Source organism: Littorina saxatilis, linkage group LG1 (genome assembly GCF_037325665.1).
Source record: "Littorina saxatilis isolate snail1 linkage group LG1, US_GU_Lsax_2.0, whole genome shotgun sequence".
Taxonomy (NCBI): domain Eukaryota; kingdom Metazoa; phylum Mollusca; class Gastropoda; order Littorinimorpha; family Littorinidae; genus Littorina; species Littorina saxatilis.
Genome location: NC_090245.1, coordinates 93,793,976 through 93,819,346, shown reverse-complemented (window position 1 = coordinate 93,819,346; position 25,371 = coordinate 93,793,976). Strand labels below are relative to the sequence as shown.

The 25,371-nt window shown below is 40.8% G+C and overlaps 1 protein-coding gene and 2 long non-coding RNA genes across 3 annotated transcripts; all 3 read right to left on the bottom strand.

The window, feature by feature from the left end:
- Nucleotides 1-603: 603 nt before the first annotated feature.
- On the bottom strand, nt 604-10,200 carry LOC138945967 (serine-rich adhesin for platelets-like). Its single transcript, XM_070317501.1, has 4 exons — nt 7,445-10,200; nt 7,043-7,134; nt 5,763-5,917; nt 604-5,475 (listed from the first exon to the last, which is right to left on the bottom strand). Exons 1-4 carry the CDS (start codon nt 9,969-9,971, stop codon nt 4,449-4,451), a joined length of 3,801 nt encoding a protein of 1,266 aa, XP_070173602.1. The 5' UTR covers nt 9,972-10,200; the 3' UTR covers nt 604-4,448.
- On the bottom strand, nt 604-25,337 carry LOC138945976 (uncharacterized). Its single transcript, XR_011449151.1, has 2 exons — nt 24,970-25,337; nt 604-2,492 (listed from the first exon to the last, which is right to left on the bottom strand). It is a non-coding gene; the product is annotated as an uncharacterized lncRNA (long non-coding RNA).
- LOC138945983 (uncharacterized) lies at nt 15,739-23,098 on the bottom strand. The gene is made up of 2 exons (XR_011449152.1): nt 22,392-23,098; nt 15,739-17,640 (listed from the first exon to the last, which is right to left on the bottom strand). It is a non-coding gene; the product is annotated as an uncharacterized lncRNA (long non-coding RNA).
- Nucleotides 25,338-25,371: the final 34 nt, after the last annotated feature.

Sequence of the window (25,371 nt, the reverse complement as noted above, 5' to 3'; positions counted from 1 at the left end):
ACTCTGATTGCTCGTAAGTTTCTTTCCAATAATGATTTCTCTGAAATGGCACTCATTTGAACGATGTCTGGGCAGATGAATGAATAGTCTATTGATATTCACGATTCAGGAAACATCTTGGTGCCTGCATACGCATTGTAGGGCAGACAACCGCCTTTTGAACTGGAGCTGCGTGATGCTTTCCCTTGCCAGTGACCACGATACAAAACAGGTGTATCACACCGAGGGTGTATACGTTTCACTTTGTCTGTTTGTCTTAATTCCTGTCTGTCTTCCTTTCTTTGCATGTTCTAGATTCTCTAGTGTTTCCTTTTTTTGCTGAAATTACGTGTGTAGCTTTGGAGTAGGCGCATGACGGCCATAGCGAAAAGTTAGATCAGCAATATTTATATTGGTCGGATGGAAGGAACGAAATACGAAGTAAGGTTGAAGGGTGGGGTTGCACACAGGTAAGATCGCCAGTTAGGTAAAGTCTTGCACAAGACGAACAACACTCTCACTCGCTACAGACACACACGTGCGTGTAAACATAGAACAGCGTTCACTGGCACAGAACCAACCACCCGTACACCATTGCATTCAACAACACTTGCAAAATCATGATTGCTGGTTCACATTTCTTTTTACTTCCTGATTCTTCCCCTCTAGATCAATCCAGCCAAAGGGAGGGTTGCCACAAAAGAATACCCCCCAACAGGGATCTCAACCATTCTTTCTATTTATCTCTTCAAGTCTCCTAGAAGCTATTTAGCTCAACGTGGTGTCAATTTTTAAATATCAGTTTTCAAATCGAAGCTTCTGACTGGCTTCTTGTGTGCTTGCATATCAATCATGGCACATGAACCGATGTAATTAGTGTTGTCGGGATACAATTAATGAGCCAGTCCACTGTCTGTAGATGTTAGCGCCTTCTCCCTTCCTACCAGCATTTATATTTTAAAAGCTATACTTATGAATGACACTTAATACAACATGATTGGCAACATTGACCACACAGACTCTACTGGACAATGACAACAGAGTTAGAACTGCTTCACTCTTTTTACCCGAAACGAAAAGAAAATCAAGACTTGCAGTTCTCCCCGTAATCCTTTGTACACACAGGTCTCTGGTTAATTACTTTACACTTTATCAAGCAAAGAAAAGAAAAGAAAAGAAACTCAAGTTAACTTTGCGTTTTGTAAAAAGAACACAACAAACATTTCGCACTGGCAACATTCCACTCCATAAAGCCTGTCCTTAACTTGGCGAAGTCGACCACGCGAAGTATACTTCGCAAAGCTGGCCGCACGGAGCTTTAGCTCAGAGTTTTCGGTTAAAAGACTTCTCGAGGTCGACTTCGGGCTGAATTAAGGACCGGCTTAACATATTCACAAGACAGGAGCAGCTTAAGTATCTGTTGAAATATTTGAAAAACACGGAAGCACAGTAGATATGACCTAGGACAGGTACTGAGAACAATTCACAACAAGAAAAGCAAGACGAGAATAAAGCAGAATAAACGCGAATGATCACAGGCACAATTTGCACTTAGTGTTGCTGTTTAACAGCCGCAATTCAGTGTCAATATAATTATGCACAATGTACAAACACCTTTCAACAGTCATTTGACCAGCCTAATGACAGAATATGTAATGCTATAAATAATCAAGGCAGCAATAACACCATCACCAATTCACATGAGCCCACTATGCCTGTTTGTATAAATTCAAGTCATTTGGAATGCATCCCAATACAGAAACATTAGTTATTACGAGTACTTCGACCATCGCAGTAGCAATGCAGCATATATAATAAAATAACTTGCAGTTATGCAACCATCACCAGTGCGAGTGTGTATGCTTAAACACAACTTCCATGTTTAACATTGGAATGAATGCACGCAATAGACAAATCCGTATTTAATTCTACGACCGTATCGTCGAAATGACAAGGCGTGTGTTATTGCGAGAAAAAAATATCCGAAGCAACAATAAGATCCAAACAAAATGTCTACACATACAGGGAATATGTGATTTTTTTTTCGAAGCATGTCAATTGCAAAATAATACACAGTACAAAAACAATGCAGTGATTAGTGCTTCCACTACCAGCATGACAGGATGTGTGATATTGACAACAAACAACTACTTCTACTACTACTACTACTACTACTACTACTACTACTACTACTACTACTACTACTACTACTAGTACTACTACTACAAAAACAACAACAACAACAACAACAACAACAACAACAACAACAAATCACAAATTCAAATTTAAACGATGATTTGTTTTGATAGAAGTGAGTCTGTTGCAAAAAAAGCACAGTACAAAAACACAAGTAATTATTATTTTGATTATCTCAAGTGTATGGCGGTGTACACTATTGAGAGAAGAAAACCCACCTCCATATACAAGGCAGCAATAACAAATGCGGTTTCATGATTATATACAATCAAACTCAACATGCCTTTCTGAATATAGATCAGTTGGAACAGAAGCACCTTAAAATATCAGCAGTAAGTAGATTGTTTAAATTATAATGACAGGATGTATTATATTGCAACAATAAGACACGAGGCAGCAATGACACCATTAGCAATCACCAGAATCAACGCAGATATACGCAATTCAAGCACAGCTTGTCTTCTTTGAATAGAAGTCACTTGGAACGAAGCACAGACACAAAAATGCAATAGTGTTATTCGATCAAGATGGGGTTAGAATGCAACACATTCTGTGATTGGTCAGATTAATGATGTTAAGTTCTCGATGAACGCCGGACATCTACTTAATGAAGACTTTGTATTGACGATCATTGATACACCATCGACTTTCTTTCTTTCTTTCTTTATTTGGTGTTTAACATCGTTTTCAACCATTCAAGGTTATATCGCGACGGGGAAAGGGGGGAGATGGGATAGGGGAAAGGGGGGAGATGGGATAGAGCCACTTGTCAATTGTTTCTTGTTCACAAAAGCACTAATCAAAAATTTGCTCCAGGGGCTTGCAACGTAGTACAATATATTACCTTACTGGGAGAATGCAAGTTTCCAGTACAAAGGACTTAACATTTCTTACATACTGCTTGACTAAAATCTTTACAAAAATTGACTATATTCTATACAAGAAACACTTAACAAGGGTAAAAGGAGAAACAGAATCCGTTAGTCGCCTCTTACGACATGCTGGGGAGCATCGGGTAAATTCTTCCCCCTAACTCGCGGGGGGTACACCATCGACTATTATCTCTGCTCACCGTTAGGTTCATTTGCAAGTAATAAACAAATAGTGTCCACAAAGCACGGATACAATCGTCTCGTGCAAGGAGATCAGGTCGATCACATTTTCATCCCGTCGGGTTTCCATGAGTCTTTCGTCGGGCGTCAATCGACCGTAATAACCTCGAAGTTGCAAATGCAAGCCTATCAATGTGTAATTGTCATTATATGGCGCCATGACTACTTTCAATTATAACGTTGTTCGACACTTAGTACAGTAGATCACAATAAACAAGCGTGTAATACTGAGAGAAAAAAAGACCAACACGCGAGGCAGCAACTAGACAATAACCAATGTCATAACACACGACTAGCCTTTTGCAATAGAAACAATACAGTTTAGATACGTGCACATTACATGAACGCTAGCAAATATTCCTTCGACTATCATGAAACAGGGTGACCCCAAACGATGCCACAGACATGCTTATAACTCCCACATGTAGTCATGGAATTATTTCATTTTTTAATGAATATACGAAGACGTTTTAAGCATATTATAGGTGGCATTTTTTAAATCAGTGTTTCCAACATCGTACCAACAAGATATACAAGCATGACAAGAAACCGTCGCGATATAACCTTCGTGGTTGAAAACGACGTTAAACACCAAATAAAGAAAGAAAGATGACAAGAAATGACCATAAGAGACAGTAATAACGCCATAAAAATTCACAATTCAAATGTATAGAAGCATCGACGATCACAATGGCATCTCTGTACTGTTAATGTTACAGTTTCTACAAGTGAAATACTAATTCTTAATCATGTGTAGTGTCTGCAGCCTTTGCTCAATTTTGTGTGCAGAGTGCTATTTTTTTAAACTGTCTGAATTAGTTTCACAGAATGACATGTAGGCGTCTCATAAAATAAACAAAAACGTAGGAAAACAATCCTTACCTAAACAGAACTCTGACAGAGCTAGATGGAACGTTCTGTTCGGAAAAATCTACCTGTTTTTTTAGGCTTCCATTGAGACAAATCCTTTTATTTCGGTATTGTTCAGAGAGCCAATCCAGTGCAGAGACACTCGGCAGATTACGTAAAAATACCGATAGGTTCTACCGGGTAAAAAGTCAGTTTTTGCGTTCAACACTGTTTAAGCAAGTTGGTTCGCAGATGCCAGTGTAACTTTCGTAAAAACGAACCAAGGATAACAATGAAAGTTAGTTTCCACATTTACTCGAATGCCTCTTGGGACACTTCCGAAGATGTACTTGAAAGGTTGTCAACAGTAAGCTCGCCATGATTGAACACTGCATTTTCTCGACGAAGATTGTCAAGATCCCGGCGAAGATTGCAAACCGTTTCGGCCAAGACTTGCTCTCGTGCGTTTGTGTCTGTGGCTGGTCTTACGTCTGAGTGGAATTCCAGACAAAGATCTAGATTAGCTTGAAACGGAGAACTTGGCATAAGGTTCTGTTGGATAGGGGATGGCCGACATTCTTGCATTTGGGCCATTCGTATTTCTGTTGACATATCTCTACGTTCTATATGCTGATGGGCTCGACTTAAACTTTGGCCCCCATATGATGTGACCGCACTCTCGGTTTCTTCAGTTTGCAGTGTGGAGTGGATGTGTGCTTCAGAAAGTTCTCCGCTGTAGACAGCCGTCAGGTGGGTTTCTGATGTCATGCTGCATGCTTCCAGAGATGGTTGTTGACTACCGTTGTAGTGCAGGGCTGGTTCCCGACAAGTTTGATGACGATAATCTTGTTCTCCTCTTTCAACAAAAGGCAGACACACGTGTTGGGAAAATGGGTTGCTATTTTCACTTGTGACGACCGTTTTAAGCACAGGCGCTTCTGTAAGCGCAGAGAACGAATCAGATGAACAAAAAGTATTGAACGTTTGTAGGGTAGACGAGAATGGCTGGGTCTCACTGAACGTGTTACTTTCCGTTGATGATAGAGGCGGACATACTGCTTGTGCGGTTTCTGCTGACAAACGACCTCCGGAAACAACCACTTCCTGGGACTGGCTTTGAGTAGGAGGTTCACCGCGATTTCCGACGGAAGCATGTGGTGCAGTAGGTACTGCAGAAACCAGCTGAGCTGGTACCTCACTGATTTCAGGATCACTTGAAGTGTTGGCCTCTCCATTACGGGCAAACAGTCGTAGGACAGCCAGAAACAGACCGTTACTATCACTGGCTGCTTGGCAACGGTCAACCAGGCATCTCGTTAAGTCTTCGGGATATGAACAACTGCAACAAAAAAGTTTAATCTGTCGTGGTTTTCACGTGCAAAATGCTCGCCTTTTCCTTCAATAAAAAAACACACACACACCATTCAATCAAACCTGGTAGTAAACAAATAATCGCCCAAAACTTTGAATTGATCGTCTTTTGAAATCCACTGGTCGTGTCAGGGTTTAAAGTTTAACAATTCAAACTAGCTCGGGTGCCGGGACCAGGAGCGATCTTTAAAAAGAGCACGGTAATGTGCACTGTTAAAATAGAGTTTTACGAGCATTTGATCGCCTCAGTCTTACCTTAACTGCAAATTTTGGAGAGTTTCCTGACTGACACCCAGGTGTGTACATAACTCCAAGAGCTGTTCCACGGTCAGACAGGACAGGTGCTGAGGCAAGGCTTCACGACATGGTGGCACACTGGTCTGTGCACGTGTATCCAGTCCCATCTCAACCTGTCAACAATTCACAATTGAAGATTCTGTCCTTGTCGCGTAAGTCATCTTGTAAATCACTAAACACAATCTTCTCCGGCGTAACAGTAACAGTTGGTCACATACACCATTCTAACACGACACAACACAGGGTTTTTTCTGTGCAGTTTTTTGTGGTATCTGTATTAATGTCATAAATGAAACTTAGTCGTTTGCATAGGCACTAATAGTTGGTCACATACACCATTCTAACACGACACAACACAGGGTTTTTTCTGTGCAGTTTTTTGTGGTATCTGTATTAATTTCATAAATGAAACTTAGTCGTTTGCATAGGCACTAATAGTTGGTCACATACACCATTCTAACACTAAACAATGCAAGTTTTTTTCTTCTGTGCAGTTTTTTGTGGTATCTGTATTAATTTCATAAATGAAACTTAGTCGTTTGCATTGGCACTAACAGTTGGTCACATACACCATTCTAACACGACACAACACAGGGTTTTTTTGTGCAGTTTTTTTGTGGTATCTGTATTAATGTCATAAATGAAACTTAGTCGTTTGCATAGGCACTAATAGTTGGTCACATACACCATTCTAACACTAAACAATACAAGGTTTTTTTCTGTGCGGTTTTTGTGTGTATCTTTATTATTGTCATAAAATAATGACACTTGTGTGAATCTGTGAAATTAATTCAGCAACAACATAACATCCAACTCTGCACAAGAACCTGTCAGACTGTTGATCTGTGGTTTGCTTTCAAAAACAGAAGGATATTTTTACCCCATGTCACTGGTGGTTAACACCATAATTACACGAGGACAAATGTTAATTCAATGCTCTAAATACCTCAGCAGATGATAGGGACCTCTCTTAATTTCTGTCATGACAGCACGTAATCGATATCCACGTTTCCTTTTTGCCAACTGATCAGTAAAATAACAGTTGCAGGCTTGTTGTCCACAGTAAATGCTATACAGTTAGACTTCATGTACAAAAAAGAAAAGAAAACAACAAAAGCAATGACCAAACTAACTAATTTCAATATGTTGACGTTGTGAGATTTATATGAGCTCTATTCAAAAGGCAGATAGTGTTGATCAACAAATGGATTATGTTTCTTGATATTCGCAGTAAATACCTCCGACTCAATGATCCTCTTTGGGAAAGTTTGACTTTCGTCATCTGAAGTGGATTCCTCTGCCTGGATTTCGTCTACGCACGTGTATGTGTCTGAAACAGTCAATGATATAAACAATGAGCGCTCTAAAGTTTCTGGTTCTCACAACCTTGGCCGTCACACTGTATTTCTGTATCCTCCTTTAAAACGATCCAATGTATAACCATGTCGTCATGCCGTATCCTTATATCAGCACACCAAAAATTAAATGAACCGGCAAGTGCCTTAATATCTGCTGTTAACTACACTTCCAATTCACCAACAAGGTTTACACAATAGTTTACGTTTACACTGTTTAAAGCAAGTACCTTTATTATGAGAGTCGTGTTCAAAACGTTGATATCAAAAGTGAAAACCACTCACCTAAATCAGCATGAACGGAGGATTGGTTGCTGCTCGGTACCTCCACTGGACATTGGTGTGCCTGAGACTGGACATTCCTCGTCTGTACCATCTGTACTTGGAACTGGTTCCCTGACAAAGCAGCCTCGTTGGTTCGTTTCCTTTCCGTCTGTGATGAAGGTCCTTCATTGTCTAAAGACTCCGGTACAAGTGTTGCTGTTCCTGGGTTTTCTATCAGCTCGCATTCTTCCCCTTGTGCATGTGCCCTTGTGTTGCTTGCCTCTGTTTGCCCCTCAATCCGTTGACCTTCTGTTTGTGTCTGATTCTCGGTGGTGGTTGTCGTGTTGGATGCTGATTGTGACTCCTTATTTTCTGTTGCTTTGCTTTCTGTTTGTTGTTGTTTGCTGTTGGTTTCTCTTTGATCTGTTTGGAGCTGCTTTTCGTCTGTTTGCAGGTGTTCTGTCTGAAAACCCCTATCTGTGAAGGTCGCACCTTCTGTTTGTGTTTCTACCGTGAGGACCCTGCTGTCATCTGTTTGTAGCTCTGCATTTTTCAATTGTCTGTTTTCCGTCTGCTGGGCAGTGCTTTGTGAGTGTTTTACTTCTGTCTGGTGGTGCTTTTCCTCTGTATGTATTACGTCGACTTGCACATTTCCCCTCTCTGTTTGAAGCCGTTTGTCGTTTGTAGCTTTCTTACTGTCGTCTGTCTGCTGTCCGGTGCTCTCCAGCTGACTTTGGTCTGTCTGCAGCTGTTGTTCTTTTGTTGTTATCTTGTCCGTCTGGAATCCATTCTCTGTTAACATTGGTCTTTCCGTTGGTTGTTCTTTTACTCTGCTTTCTTGTGTCTGTAGTTCCTTATTTTCCAGCTGCGTGTCCGTTTGCTGTTCAGTACTGCAGAAGTTCTTCCCTTCGGTCTGCTGGTGCCTTTTCTCTGTTTGTAGGTCTTTGACTTCTGTCTGTTGCGGGGATTGTCTCTGTGTCTCCTTCTGTGAGGTAGTCGTCAAAACATCATGATTCTCAAATAACTTTTCGATGGCTCGTTGTACAGTTGAACAGCTTTCAGAGTCGTCAACGATGACCACACAGTTATTACCGGGTGAGGTCTGGATTACAGGAGTCGGGAACCCGCTCTTTCTCTCTTGAAGTTCTGTGACAAGTGCCTGGAAGTCCTCCGAACGCAGAAGATGGGACTTTTCCGGCGCTACATGAACGCTCGCCTCTGAGAACGTTGAAGTGAAGATCTGCTTCAGTCGCTCCTGGTCAGCATCCTCTGCACTGACCGTAATGTGGTCATCTTCTACTTCCCATTGGCAAGAGAGGACAGCCGCCTTTAGCAGGGTCTGAACTTTGCTTCTTGCAGCAGGCTGCTTGTACATCTCGGCAAGTGCTGTTGTCAGGTGGATCTCCCTATGTGACAGAGTGGCGACGAACCTCCAGAACAGAGAGACACTTTCGGTCAATATACGAAGAGGTGCTTTGACCATAAGACTGTATGACTGGACATCAAGCAGAGCTAAGTCTGGCAGCTCTGCAACGATTCTTTCTTTGAGGTTAGTGTTCATCAGAAACTTCATTTGCCAGGGTTTCAGTCCTGTGATAACCTCTTCTACTTCCTGACCGTACAGTTGTGGGTATGTCTGGACAACATTTCTGTGGAAAAATTCCAGCACGGCACGACGAGATGACTCAACACTGACGGTAAGACCACGAATGAAAACCTCATTGACACCGACAGCCACGTCTGGCGCCGGTTCTCCTTCTTTGCTTGTTTGCAGCCCTTCCAGACAGAGTTTCCACGCATCAGACTGTAGGCTTGACTTTTGATTCTCGTCAAAAGGGATTTTAATGGTTTGGAAACTCGATTCAATTACTTGCTTTGCACGTGGCTGGTCTTTTTGCGATGCAGTCACTTTAACCAGGAACTGGGACAGGAACAACTTGCCTATCTCCCAGAAACAAAGGACATTGTTCTTGGCCAGTGTCAGCTGAATACCATTTCGAACGTCAGGGTTGTTGAGAAACTTCCATTTCCAAGGTTCAAGTTCAATCATTTGTGTCGTCAGGTTTTTGAGACGGCTGCACATGTCCTCTCTAGCCTCATACATTGCACGTGCTGGTCCTCGTAACGTCAGTGTCTTCATACATGTGTCACAACTGATGTCTATGGTTGGATAAGATTGACGTAGCTGTTTGAGGGTGTCTTCGCTAGCTGCAACTTGTAGTGTTCCTTCATGTGTAAACTTAAACACAGCGATGGCTTCTCCGTCGTTAGTGTTTAAATCCTTGCTTTGGGAAGTCTCTTTTCTGCATTCCTGATCTATGTATCGCTCTCTATAGGAGGTGTGTTTTATGTTTTGAGGCAACATATCTTTGAATGGCTTTAGAAACGCAGTGATCTGTTGAAGGACACGCAGCTCCCACTCCCATTTTTCCCAACCTGAACCACGCAGGTCGTCCAGGCAGTTTAGCAACAGAACTTCAATTTGGTTTGGCAAAAAACAGATCATTGCCTCACTAACCGTAAATTGACGGTTAGGCAATGCTTGCATGAACTGTTTATATGTTTCATCCTGTGTTATTCTACGGATGACTTCATGGCCCACAGTGACGAACACTCTGTGACGTGTGACGGTGACGTCACAGCCGTAGACATCAGGACGAAGGAGATGGAACGCTACACTGTGACTATCCACCAGGTCATGTGTGTCATGCAATGCAATTATAAGACCTGAAATGAAGTTGGAATTGATTGCTTTAATTTTGTTATACACACTAAAGCATATTTTGACAAACTTGTGGGTATTTAAAAAATATAAGTTGTGTTAAGCTCAATGTGTGTGTGTGTGTGTGTGTGTGTGTGTGTGTGTGTGTGTGTGTGTGTGTGTGTGTGTGTGTGTGTGTGTTCCATTTGGCCCCTGTATGTCTATGTCTGTGTACGGCCATGTGCATGTGTATATTGTTGTGGTGTCGCTGATCAACGTTGTACACACTATTTGTGACACAAACAGAACATGCTTTCACACAGCATCCATCCACATCCTCTCCACGCAAAGCTCTCGCACGACACATGCGATCGTGTTTCGTGCAATAAAGGAAACAAACAAATCACGTACAAGGAAATACAAGCTGCAGCATTTTAGACAATATTCCGCGTGTATTGTTGAACATCACCAGCAGTCCCTCGTCAGTTTCCTTCACATGGATCACGTCTCCATACTGACTGAAGTGTTGCTGTGTGGACTTGCGATCAGGCAGTGAACCAGCCTCGCCTGTCAGCAGGAAATCCACAGGGCCGTAGTAGGACATCTCTTCTCGTACTGCAATGTACACTTGTCGCAATTAATAAACGTGAAGGAACGTTATGACAATGTTATGTTAAGTGTACACTTACTACTGCAGCGGAAGTAATGGCCAAGTGATTTTTTGTTTTACATCATTGTTATTGCAGTTACAATCAACCATGTTTGTCATTTTCTTCGTAACAGTTAAAACATTTTGCTGGTTATACTTTCAGTGATACATTTGTTACAACAACAACAACAACAACAACAACAACAACAACAACAAAAATAGACACACACACACACACACACACACACACACACACACACACACACACACACACACACACACACACACACACACACACACACACACACACGCACGCACGCACGCACGCAAAGCGTATTAAAACACTAATATACGAACAATTTCAGTTGTCATGTATTTGCTATGTTGATTTTAGTTCAAAGGAATCAGTTGACAACTTCTCAACTTTTACGCAGAAAATCTATTATTTCTTTTAAATCAAAAAACAGAAGACGAAGCCAAAGTCTTATGTCTGTAGCCAGAGAACATATTCCTCAGGTTGTCGACAGGGCAGTCACAAGGAAAGGAAAATTGTGGAGGTCAGGGCCACAGGAGATTTTAAAAAAAAACAAGCAAAACAACAACGCGTGATTAAACATCAAGTCACGCGTCGCGGTATATTAATTTTCACATAATGGAAAATGCACAAGAACTGCATGTTCTTTGATATGTGTTTATCCTGCCGGTATTACCATGCATCTCTTTGTTTGGCACAACATCATCCCAGCCTTCTCTCCTTTGTTATTTACAGTAATACGTCGTCTCGCACAGGGACAAAGCCTATTTTGACGAGCGGCCAATGTCAGAAAAGACAATTAGAAAAGACATCGCTGTTGTAAACGACTGAAACCTATAAGTTATGGACGATTCATGTCAGAACATTGAAAACTCAAAAATAGAAAAAGAAAAAAGGTACTACTTTTTGGTTATGGCAGGGTTTCGCGTCATTCTTTCAAAATAATCGAGGAAAAAAACTGCCAAAGAAAAATATGATTTGTTTCTCATTATTTCTACTGCTTCATGCTGAATTGATTAAAAGCTTACAAGTCCACGGGTATGGCAAAAATGTCCAAATGTGTGTTAAAATGGTAAGTGCCGTGCTGCATGTAACGGTCTAGAATACTATTCATTTGTGTGGGTTTTTTCTCTTAAAAATGTATGGCACAACTGACACTAGAGTATTTTATGTTAATCATGAAGTGTTAAAGGGATTTTAAAAAGAATTGCTCGATTACGAGGTATACTTCTCTAAAGCCAGGTAAATACACATAAAAAAACATGCATATTGTAGAGTTTTGTTTTACATATAAACAAGGCAGGGCAGCATATGCTTACTATGTACAAATGTACATAATGTTTAATACTTTCTCAAGCAATTTCAGTCTCCGAACTTTTAAACTATTTACTCAGGTGGCTCTGACATTTTATCACTTTTTAAAAGAAACAGAATTTTCGTTATTATAAAGAATTTGAACGGACTTTTACACAAAGTGACCGGGCGGCTGCTATGTCAATAAGCCGAGACAATATATAAAAAAACAAGAAAACAAAACATCAACAAAAATCAAATTCTGGCAAAACCAATCTGCAAACCCATGCATATTCCGTGCCATAGCCTTCATTGCTAAAACGCTTCGCATAATACACAGTCCGTTGGACTACTAAACAGAGCATTCAGATTTGAAAAATAGAACGCTCAAACACCAATTCTAAGACCTTCCTCGTGTGTTTTGTCATCTATTCAACACCCAAAGTGACCTCTGTAGCTCTCGGCACAATGTCAGCTCTGTATCTTTAGAAATAACGCATGCAATACTCAGTGGCGAAAGGAGGGACGAAAATTGTGACTGGCGCAAGAAGGCGTCACAATGATAATACCAGTCTGGGATTCCCACTCAGAACACAGGCGTTTTCAAATTTGAGTAACTCAGCGCTAACACGTTTATTTTGAGGTATGCCTGGAGTGTGGTCACATAATTACAACCCCAACCTGAACAGTATAGCTCTTAGCGCGTTGAGAGACTGTTGTCTGGTTAGACATTATCCCTTCCAAGTGTGAGTTTTTCATTTTCACTGTCAGCGAGGGCCTTCATCACCAAACGGTGTCCAGCCTGATCCATACAACGACACAGCGTAATGGTGATTCATTTCACTTCACAATCAAACGGTTCCCAGGTGTCCTGGTAAGAACCTCCTTGAACTTGGAACACACTATTTGAATGCTACAATGAGTATAAGGTTGCATAGTTCATTCTTACCTGTCAACGTGTGCAATGTACAGCAGGTGTCACGGCTTGTCAAGTACAGCGGTTGTCATAGCAGAACAGGTAATATTTCCTTGTTGATCATTATGAGTCGATCTTACGTGTATCTATTTTTGTCGTAGATTCCGCTTGAAGGGAGATAGCTGAACAAACAAAACAGGCTTTAACTAAACGAGTTCTTTCCCTTCGACTGTACCATTCCTTTAATCAACGATGCGACGTGCGAATGTGTGTGTTCAGGGTGTGTCAATTGTGTCTGCCGTCCTGTGTGTGTGTGTGTGTGTGTGTGTGTGTGTGTGTGTGTGTCTGTGTGTGTCTGTGTCTGTGTGTCTTTGTGTGTGCGTCTGTGTGTGCGCGCGCGCGCTCGGATTGGTCGCACGTTTTCTTTCCAACGGATAAAAAAAGTTAAGACACAGTCCTTCCTGTAACATCAGTTCTGATCACTATTTTACATGTGGCCAGGCTGTTCCATGGAATAAGATCATCCCTACCACTTGGACACGTACCAAGAATCAACATCCTGACTGCTTCCTTCTCAGAGCTGGAATTTATCAATGACATAATTTCTTTTAAGCCGTAAAGGAAATGCCTATGAGAAAGTCTATAAAAAATCTCCAAGCAATTATGAACAAAGCGAGAGAGTGATTCATAGAAACATGTTTCTGACTCTCCACGGTAAGTGCAGTCAGGGTTGATTTTTAGAATGTGCCGAATTGGAGAGATGGATCATTATGATCACTGGCTTGGTGTTACTGTCTCGGTAGGAATTGCAACTTTTGTTTGTTGTCATGGTTTCATTGACATTGTTTAAGTGAGTAGTACCTCGTTTTATCATGTGAATGTAAAATTAAGGAACAGTAGTACCGTATTGGAGACTTGGAAAAATAATGGGAGTCATTTAAAGGGATGATGCTTATGTTTGTTTCATATTGATTTGTTTTGTGTAGTTTTGTAAATCGTTTAAAGCCGTCTTAGAAATAAAATCGAATTTTTGGATCTAATGTCTGTTACCATGATAAAGCGTTGTACAAAAATATTAAAAGAAAGGCAGTACCAACAATGTTAACAGCACACACAGACACACACACACACACACACACACACACACACACACACACACACACACACACACACACACACACACACAGAGAATGTTATACCATTTAGCGTGTGTGCCGTGAGCAAACGATCGTACATGCATTCGTGTGTGTGTGTGTGTGTGTGTGTGTGTGTGTGTTTAGTATGTGTGTGCGTGTGTGTGTGTGTGCGTGTGTGTGTGTGTAGTAATCTTGTTTCGCTCGGATGTTATCTGGGTTGTAACGATTTCTGTAAAGCCCACCTTTTTTTCCTGAAAGAGGCCCAGGAGAGTTTGGGGCGCTTGCTCGGTGTATGGGAGAAAACTGCTTTTACAACTCGAGATGTGTGATGCTCTCCCTTGAACAGCATCTTTGTAAAAATGCATTATTTTTTCCTTCCCTCGTTCTTTCATACTGCTCACCTAGTAAGCACTGCCATTATGTTGTTCAGCAGAAAATGCAAAATAAGGCCCTTAGTTTACGCAGGAAGAAAAGTAACAGCAATGGTTTGTTTTATCTGTTGTTGTTTTGTTCTCCAAAAAAACGACTACAGTTTGATTCAGTGTGTTCAATGCATGCCCTAGTGAAGGAGTACAGGGAGTGCGATGAGAAACATCTAAGAAGGCAGCACAAAGAGTTTAGATGCTCTACGCTCAATTAGAAGTAAACCAAAAGCTTTTCAATCGACAAGAAGAAGAAGAATCGATTTCAGCTGTAATCATCGATGTGCGTGCGTGCGTGTGTGTGTGTGTGTGTGTGTGTGTGTGTGTGTGTGTGTGTGTGTGTGTATGTCTGTGTGTCTGTGTCTGTATGTTGGTCAGTGTGTGTGTGTGTGTCACAGTGTGTGTGTGTGTGTGTCACAGTGTGTGTGTGTGTGTGTGTGTATGTGTGTCACAGTGTGTGTGTGTGTGTGTGTGTGTGTGTGTGCGTCCGTCCGTGCGTGCATGCGTGCGTGCGCGTGTGTGTGTGTGTGTGTGTGTGTGTGTTCTTGCGTGCGTGCATGCATGCACTCTGATTGCTCGTAAGTTTTCTTTCCAATAATGATTTCTCTGAAATGGCACTCATTTGAACGATGTCTGGGCAGATGAATGAATAGTCTATTGATATCACGATTCAGGAAACATCTTGGTGCCTGCATACGCATTGTAGGGCAGACAACCGCCTTTTAAATTGGAGCTGCGTGATGCTTTCTCTTGCCAGTGACCTTGATACAAAACAGGTGTATCACACCGAGGGTGTATACGTTTCATTTTGTCTGTTTGTCTTAAATCCTGTCTGTCTTCCTTTCTTCGCATGTTCTAGATTCTCTAGTGTTTCCTAATTTTGCTGAAATTACGTGTGTAGCTTTGGAGTAGGCGCATGACGGCCATAGCGAAAAGTTAGATCAGCAATATTTATCTTGGTCGGATGGAAGGAACGAAATACGAAGTCAGGTTGAAGGGTGAGGTTGCACACAGGTAAGATCGCCAGTTAGGTAGAGTCTTGCACAAGACGAACAACACTTGCACTCGCTACAGACACACACGTGCGTGTAAACATAGAAAAGCGTTCACTGGCACAGAACCACACGTACATCATTGCATTCAACAACACTTGCAAAATCATGATTGCTGGTTCACATTTCTTTTTACTTCCTGATTCTTCCCCTCTAGACCAACCCAGCCAAAGGGAGGGTTGCAGCATAAGAATACCCCCAAAAAGCGATCTTAACAAAGTCTTTCTATTTATCCTACAAGTCTTCCAGGAGCAATTACGCTCAAGGTGGTGTCAAGTTGGGATACTCAACATTCAAGTCGAGGCTGCTGACTGGCTTCTTGTGTGTTTCCATATCAATCATAGGACATGAACCAATGTAATTAGTGTTGACGGGGTACAATCAAAGAGCCAGTCCACTGTCTGTAGATGTTAGTGGCCTCTCCCTTCCTACCAGCATTTATATTTTAAAAGATATACTAATGAATGAAACACAACACTAAATGCTTGGCAACATTAACCACACAGACTACACTGGACAATGACTTTTTAACCTCAGTTGCATGCAGGTTTGCTACTACAATTATTTTTTTGCCTTATTATTATTATTATTATTATTATTTTTTTGTGGCTTGGAGCAAACCTTCTTCATAGGTCTTTTCTTTTCTCTGTCAAATGTGTACATTTTTAAATCAATAAACCTTATCAGTAAACTAATATGTTTAAATAAATAAACACATAAAAGTAATCATAACATAAATTTATTCCTAATGTTCAGCTCAGTTTCCAATAATACACCCAAATCTAACTTTTTCCCATATATACATTTTCCAATGGTCATTTTGGTAATTAAAATACAATAATTCACAAAGTAAATATAATCACTTTTCAAACTTTCCCACTGTCTATAGATGTTAGTGGCCTCTCCCTTCCTACCAGCATTTGTATTTTAAAAGATATACTTATGAATGAAACACAACACTAAATGCTTGGCAACATTAACCACAAAGACTCTACTGGACAATGACAACAGAGTTAGAACTGCTTCACTCTTTTTACCCGAAACCAAAAGCAAATCGAGATGTCCAGTTCTCCCCGTAATCCTTTGTACAACCAGGTCTCTAGTTAATCACTATACACTTTACCAAGCACAGAAAAAAAAGAAACTCTAGTCAACTAAGCGGTTTGTAAAAAATCACAACAAAACGTTTACATTGGCAACATTCCACTCTACAAAGACTGTCCTTAACTTGGCGGAGTATACTTCGCGAAGCTGGCCGCACGAAGCTTTAGCCCTGAGTTTTCGGTTAGGCCTAAAACAAAAATAGGTGTGGTTACGGTAACCCGACCTACCCTATTTTTTGGGGCCGACCCTATAACTTTTTATTATATTCAGGGGCGGATCAGTTGCTTTGTAAGGGGGGGGGGGGGGGGGCACTTTGAATCGAAAGTGAATGTGATGGGCGCGAAGCGCCCGAATTTGCTAGGGGGATCCGGGGGCATGCCCCCCCCCCCCCGGGAAAAAAATGTTGCCCAAAGAAGCAAAATGGTGCCATCTGGTGCCATTTGAACTTAGAAATGGTCATAGAATCAGCATAGAAAAATCTTTTTTTTTTCTTCTTCTGTTTTTTTTTTCGGGGGGGGGGGGGGGGGGCACGTGCCCCCTGTGCCCACCCCCCTCGTCCGCCCCTGACATTTGTCAAAAAAATACACACAAAAAACAAGTACACGAGTGCAGAAAACGCAATGAAAGCGAAAGCGCCCGAGTCGCACACATATTTCCCTGTCAAGTAGGTTTAATTTGTACACATTAGAAAAAAAAGTAAAAACCAAAAAAAAAGTGATTGCCTACCTTCCTACCCTATTTTTTTTTGGCTATGTTACCGTAACCACACCTATTATTTTTTTGGCCTTAAAAGACTTCTCGAAGTCGACTTCGGGCTCAATTAAGGACCGCCTAAACGTATTCACAGGACAGGAGAAGCTGAAGTATCTACTGAAATAATGTAAAAACACAGAAGCACAGTAGATATGACCTATGACAGGAGAAGCTGAAGTATCTACTGGAATAATGTAACAAGTCGCGTAAGGCGAAAATACAACATTTTAGTGGGGCCCCCAGTTGAAACGATTGTTCAAATTTGTATACCAACATATAATTTGGTGTGCTGTTAGAAGACATCTAAAGAATGTAAATTCCAGGGGGGGGCAAGCAATTTTTGTCCTCTGGTAAATTTGGTTGCTAGGCAACGGAGTGCCTAGTCGCGAACAATGTCAAACACACAGTTTGGGCGTTTTAACACATATAAACTATAATATAAGACTGAATAAACATAATAAATCCATATTATTGGGTTGTTGTTGTCTTTTTAATGCCTTTAAGTGAAAAAATAAATAAATGGTTGAAAAATGAGCCAAACATCATATTTTGGAACCTTCGGGTTAGGCTATATTTGTAGGTGCTCCCAAATAGAGACAAAAGAAGGTAAATAATAAGCTTGAATTGACCAGGGAACACACCAAAGCTTTGGTGATATACAGGTGAGCCCAGGGACCTAAATAATGTGTATATCTAACACGTTACTTAACAGTGTGTGTTCAGACTGAAGCAGTGAAGACATTGCAAGCGGCGTAAATAAACACATGGACTGGAGCCTGTGCATCTTTTGCCAGAAGGACACAACAGAAAAGCTGATAAATCCCACCGAAGAAAGCTACAGCACAGCAGAGAGACATTTAAAAGGTTTTAAAGCAGTTGGAGCGTTTCAGTCATCACTGAAAATAGACAAATTCAATGATGGGTCAGGGATTGCGTCTTCGTTAGCCAAACATGGAGCTAGGTGGCACAAGAACTGCCGTGCTAACTACAACCAAAGAATGTTGGACAGAGCTGAAAAGAGACGGCATGCATGATGCATCTGAAAAAGATGAAGGCGAGACAGGAAAGAGATCACGCAGAGAGAGTGGGCAAGTTTCTCCACAAGAAAGAGACCTGTATGTTTAACTGTGGCAAAACTGGAAATCTTTCTGGAGGTTCTACATACCAGCTTGAGTCACATATTCGGGAAGCTGCTTTGAAGATTGACCCTCAAGTTGACAACAAGTCACGTCTCACGATGTTGGGACTGGCTCACATGGCCAGACGAGGGTTTTGCACTTCACGGGTAAGCCATGATAAGATAATTCGGCCAGATTGAGCCGGTTGAAACTAGCTGAAAGGCTGCTGCAAAGGTCAAAGCCACTGTCAGACCCAATTCACCTTAACAGAGTAGCCCTTTTCAGAAATCAGAACAAGTCTACTCAGATGACCAAGAATCTGAAGCTGAAGACAGCCAAGACCAACTGTGGTTTGTTTGCAAGATTGTATGTTGGATGTCAGGCTAGAGGAGAAGACCTTGATGAATTCTTTCAGCACGAAAACCAGTCATTCCCTCCATCAATCTCAGATTCTGGAGAATTGCGCCACGGCAACAAAAGCGATCTCCTGCACTGTTTTGAGAAAACTCATGACCCAGTACTCACTGAACCACAAGTATCAGCTGTTCTCATTGATGGTGCTGCGCTGGTGCACATTCTGAAGCCACGCCAAGCACAAACATTCCAAGAGTACAGTGATTCTGTCTTTTTAGCATATGTCCTGATGTGCCTGTCTAACGCTGATCGCGTTGACATTGTTTGGGACTGTTACCGTGACAACAGTCTGAAGTCATCAGTGAGGAAGAAACGAGGCTCTGGCATGAGGAGAAGAGTGAAAGGAGACGTTGCTCTGCCACGCAACTGGCCAGAATTCCTACGAAACAGTCAAAACAAAGAAGAGCTCTTTCATCCTGTCTGAAAATCTGAAGCTCGTCAAGGAAGACGGGAAAGTGGTCATTGCAACACAAGGTGTGGACTTTGTTAGTTCTAGTGACATTAGTGAAGACCAAAGAGCCAGGCTGTCCCCTTGTTCACACGTAGAGGCTGACACCAGACTGGTTGTACACTGTTCTGACCTGGCCAGAATGAATCACACTGACGTCATGATCAGGAATTTAGACACTGATGTAGTGGTGCTTGCAACAGCTCACTACCATTCCCTCCAGCTGGAAAACCTGTGGGTTGTATTTGTGCTGGATCCCACTATCGTCTTCTGCCTATTCACGACTACGCCCAGAGAAATCAGCACCACCTCTGATGTTTCATTCTCTGACTGGCTGCGACACTGTGTCATCTTTCTTTGGTGTCAGTAAGAAGAGATGCTGGAAAGTGTGGATGTCTGATCCAGAATTCACAGCTGTTCCTTTGGGTGCTTGCATCACCGGACAAGTTCAGCCAGATTGAGCGCTTTGTCTCGTTGATGTTCGACAAGACCAGTGTTTCCGACAAGGTGAACCATGCCAGAAAATACCTGTTCACGAAGAAAGGGCGCATGCTGGAAAACACCCCACCCACTCAAGCTGCTCTTCTTGAACACACGCAAAGATCATCTGGAAGGAAGCTCTCATTCCGCAGCCAGAGATTCCAGATCCTGCAAGCTGGGGCTGGGAAGAAGTTGATGGAACTTATTCGCCTGTTTGGACATCACTTCCAGATGCATCTAAGATCTGCTCTGAACTAGTAAAATGCAGCTGCAAGAAAGGTTGTAGAGGTCCGTATAGCTGTGCCACAGCGGGTGTCCCCTGCACTGCTCTTTGCTTCTGTGATGGCAAATGCCAGCGTGACTGAAAGACTGAATTGATGAACCGGTTATGTGAGTAAATCGCTATGGATATAGAAGAAACTATGTTTACAGGTTTCTTTTTCAAACTCTGGCATTATGCATGAAATGCATTTCTTTGTTAACAAATAGTAGAGATACAGCTTCGCGTACAGTATTAATTTTGTAAATAGGAGGGCCTCTACATCCTTGTTGAGAATTTATCTGTAGACAATTGACCGGACAGTATGTTTTACATCAGTATGTAGTGTCGTAGTGTCATCTGTCTTTGCTTTAAAATAAAGCAGAATCATGAACCCATTCCAAAAAGATAGCAACTAGCAAGAATATATTTGTCATTTGCATAATTTTAATAGTCAATGTGCAAGCTTGCGATTGTTACTAGACGGTACCGTTCTTGAAAAGAAAACCGATTCATTTGTATATAATTATAAAACGTCAATAGCCAGTGCAGGGGCGGATCACATCATGGGGGTTTCCAAATTTCTTAAAGGGACAATTCGACGACGCGAAGCGTTTAGTTGTGGGCGCGAAAATGGAGCAATCTTGTGCAATCTGAGCCAAGAAACTTCCCCTAATACACCTTCAAAAAGTAAATTTAAGAAGACAAATTAGATTACCAATAAGAGAAAAATTGACCGATCTGGTGCAACCTGAGCCAGCAAATTACCCAACTACCTTCCGAAACCGTCATTTAGAAGACAAAGGCCAGCTCCTAGGGGGGCCCGGGGGCATGCTCCCCCGGAAAATGTTGATAAAAATCAAGGAAAATGGAGGAATCTGGTGCAGTTTGAGCCTTCAGCTTCTCTTTATTTTTAAATGTATTTTTTTTAATACTTTTTTTTTTAGGCTGCGGGGGGGGGGGGGGGGGTCCGGAAACCCCGGAAACCCCCCCTGGATCCGCCCCTGCAGTGTGTTTATTGTCCTGATGTTGGAAACATGGTACAGGAAAACATAAATGTTAATTCAAAGGTAAACTAAACTCTTAGTTACAAAGAACTGGTGTTTTGAATGTTCACCTTCTGCAAAAGTGCGTTTTGAGGGTATGCTTACTAAACAGGTCATATTTTCGTTCATAGACCATTTAGAAGTTGCCCCTCCCTGGCATTTGGATCCTGAGAGATGTCTTTTTAACTGTATAAAGTATCATGTTGGTATACCAATCCGAACAATTCAGCCCCTATTCTGCAGCTAGTCCTAGCACTATTTAGTCAAGTAGCTGTCGAACTCACAGAATGAAACTGAACGCAATGCAACGCAGCAAGACCGTATACTCGTAGCATCGTCAGTCCACCGCGCACGGCAAAGGCAGTGAAATTGACAAGAAGAGCGGGGTAGTACTTGCGCTGAGAAGGATAGCACGCTTTTCTGTACCTCTCTTCGTTTTAACTTTCTGAGCGTGTTTTTAATCCAATCATATCATATCTATATGTTTTTGGAATCAGGAACCGACAAGAAATAAGATGAAGGTGTTTTAAAATTGATTTGGACAATTTAATTTTGATAATAATTTTTATATTTTTAATTTTCAGAGCTTGTTTTTAATCCAAATATAACATATTTATATATTTTTGGAATCAGAAAATGATAAAAAAAATAAGATGTACGTAAATTTGGATCGTTTTATAAAAAAAAATAATTTGTTTACAATTTTCAGATTTTTAATGACCAAAGTCATTAATTAATTTTTAAGCCACCAAGCTGAAATGCAATACCGAAGTCCGGGCTTTGTCGAAGATTACTTGACCAAAATTTCAACCAATTTGGTCGAAAAATGAGAGCGTGACAGTGCCGCCTCAACTTTCACGAAAAGCCGGATATGACGTCATCAAAGACATTTATCAAAAAAATGAAAAAAACGTCTGAGGATATCATACCCAGGAACTCTCATGTCAAATTTCATAAAGATCGATCCAGTAGTTTGGTCTGAATCGCTCTACACACACACACACACAGACAGACAGACAGACAGACACACACACACACACACACACATACACCACGACCCTCGTCTCGATTCCCCCCTCTATGTTAAAACATTTAGTCAAAACTTGACTAAATATAAAAACACAGAAGCACAGTAGATATGACCTATGACAGGTCATGTGAACAAATCAAGCAAACAATAACAAGAAAAGCAAGACGAAACAAGTCGCGTAAGGCGAAAATACAACATTTAGTCAAGTAGCTGTCGAACTCACAGAATGAAACTGAACGCAATGCCATTTTTCAGCAAGACCGTATACTCGTAGCATCGTCAGTCCACCGCTCATGGCAAAGGCAGTGAAATTGACAAGAAGAGCGGGGTAGTAGTTGCGCTAAGAAGGATAGCACGCTTTTCTGTACCTCTCTTTGTTTTAACTTTCTGAGCGTGTTTTTAATCCAAACATATCATATCTATATGTTTTTGGAATCAGGAACCGACAAGGAATAAGATGAAAGTGTTTTCAAATTGATTTCGACAATTTAATTTTGATAATAATTTTTATATATTTAATTTTCAGAGCTTGTTTTTAATCCAAATATAACATATGTATATGTTTTTGGAATTAGCAAATAATGGAGAATAAGATGAACGTAAATTTGGATCGTTTTATAAATTTTTATTTTTTTTTTACAATTTTCAGATTTTTAATGACCAAAGTCATTAATTAATTTTTAAGCCACCAAGCTGAAATGCAATACCGAAGTCCGGGCTTCGTCGAAGATTACTTGATCAAAATTTCAACCAATTTGGTTGAAAAATGAGGGCGTGACAGTGCCGCCTCAACTTTCACGAAAAGCCGGATATGACGTCATCAAAGACATTTATCAAAAAAATGAAAAAAATGGTCGGGGATTTCATACCCAGGAACTCTCATGTCAAATTTCATAAAGATCGGTCCAGTAGTTTAGTCTGAATCGCTCTACACACACACACACACACACACACACGCACATACACCACGACCCTCGTCTCGATTCCCCCCTCTACGTTAAAACATTTAGTCAAAACTTGACTAAATGTAAACAAGTCGCGTAAGGCGAAAATACAATATTTAGTCAAGTAGCTGTCGAACTCACAGAATGAAACTGAACGCAATGCAACGCAGCATATACTCGTGGTCCACCGCTCACGGCATAGGCAGTGAAATTGACAAGAAGAGCGGGGTAGTGGTTACGCTATGCTGCATAGCACGCTTTTCTGTACCTCTCTTCGTTTTAACTTTCTGAGCGTGTTTTTAATCCAAACATATCATATCTATATGTTTTTGGAATCAGGAACCGACAAGGAATAAGATGAAAGTGTTTTTAAAACGATTTCGAAAAAAAAAATTTGATAATAATTTTTATATATTTAATTTTCAGAGCTTGTTTTTAATCCGAATATAACATATTTATATGTTTTTGGAATCAGCAAATGATGGAGAATAAGATAAACGTAAATTTGGATCGTTTTATAAATTTTTATTTTTTTTTACAATTTTCAGATTTTTAATGACCAAAGTCATTAATTAATTTTTAAGCCACCAAGCTGAAATGCAATACCGAACCCCGGGCTTCGTCGAAGATTACTTGACCAAAATTTCAACCAATTTGGTTGAAAAATGAGGGCGTGACAGTGCCGCCTCAACTTTCACGAAAAGCCGGATATGACGTCATCAAAGACATTTATCAAAAAAATGAAAATAATGGTCGGGGATTTCATACCCAGGAACTCTCATGTCAAATTTCATAAAGATCGGTCCAGTAGTTTAGTCTGAATCGCTCTACACACACACACAGACAGACGCACATACACCACGACCCTCGTCTCGATTCCCCCCTCTACGTTAAAACATTTAGTCAACACTTGACTAAATGTAAAAAAAGCATAATAAACGCGACTGATCACATTATCCTTAATGTTGCTGTGTTCAACAGCCGCAATTCAGTTTCAATATATGCACAATGCACAAAAACCTTCCAACAGTCATTTGACCAGCCTAGTGACAGAATATGTAATGTTAAAAACAATCAAGGTAGCAATAAAACCGTCACCAATTCACATGAGCTCACTTTGCCAGTTTGCATAATTTCGAGTGATTTTAATTGCATCCCAGTACAGCAACATTAGTTATTAGTACTTCGACCATCGTAGTAGCAATGTAGCATACATAAAATAAAATAACTTGCAGTTATGCAACAATCGCCAGTGCAACTTCCATGTTTACATAGAAGCAAGACAGTTGGAATGAATGCACGCAATAGACAAATCCGTATTTAGTGCTCCGATCGTCGAAATGACAAGGCGTGTCATTTTGAAAGAACAAATAATACCGAAGCAGCAATAAGATCCAAACAAAATGTCTACACACACAGGGAATATGTGCTGTTTTTCAAACGAAGCACGTACATTGCAAAATAATTAATGCACAGAACAGAAAAAAATGCAATGATTAGCGCTTCCACTACCAGCATGACAGGATGTGTGATATCGAAAACAACAACAACAACAACAACAACAACAACAACAACAACAACAACAACAACAACAACAACAAATATGTTGCAATAAATGCAGGTGTGCACTGTTGAGAGAAGAAAACCCACAACCATATACAAGGAAGCAACAACAAATGCGGTTTCATGATTATATACAATCAGACTCAACATGACTTTCTGAATATAACAGTTGGAACAGAAGCACCGTAAAAGATCATCATTAAGTATATTTTAAATTGTTATAATGACAGGATGTACATTATTGCAACAATAATAAGACATTAAGGCAGCAATAACACCATTAGCAATCACCAGAATCAACGCAGATAAACGCAAGCACAGCTTTTCTTCTTTGAATATACAGAAGTCACTTGGAACAAAGCACAGAAACACAAATGCAATAGTGTTATTCAATAAAGATGGGTTTAGAATGCAACAGATTCTGTGATAGGTCAGATTACCGATGTTCAATTCTCAGCTGTCCTTACCAGCCAACTTAAATAAGGATGTATGTAGAATATGAGAAAGTCTTAATTAAAAACTAATCGTAAAGTAAGAAGTTAACGCTCAGGGCCGGACTAGGCTAAGAGGAGGGGGGGGGGGTTGC

Bases quoted from the DNA above. Each gene is read 5' to 3' on its own strand.
- LOC138945967 (XM_070317501.1), bottom strand. From the start codon at position 9,971: ATGCAAGCATTGCCTAACCGTCAATTTACGGTTAGTGAGGCAATGATC. The intron at 5,918-7,042 runs GTATTTACTGCG...AATTGTTGACAG, and splicing joins AGAGGATCATTGAGTCGGAG to GTTGAGATGGGACTGGATAC. The intron at 5,476-5,762 runs GTAAGACTGAGG...TTTTTGTTGCAG, and splicing joins CTCCAAAATTTGCAGTTAAG to TTGTTCATATCCCGAAGACT.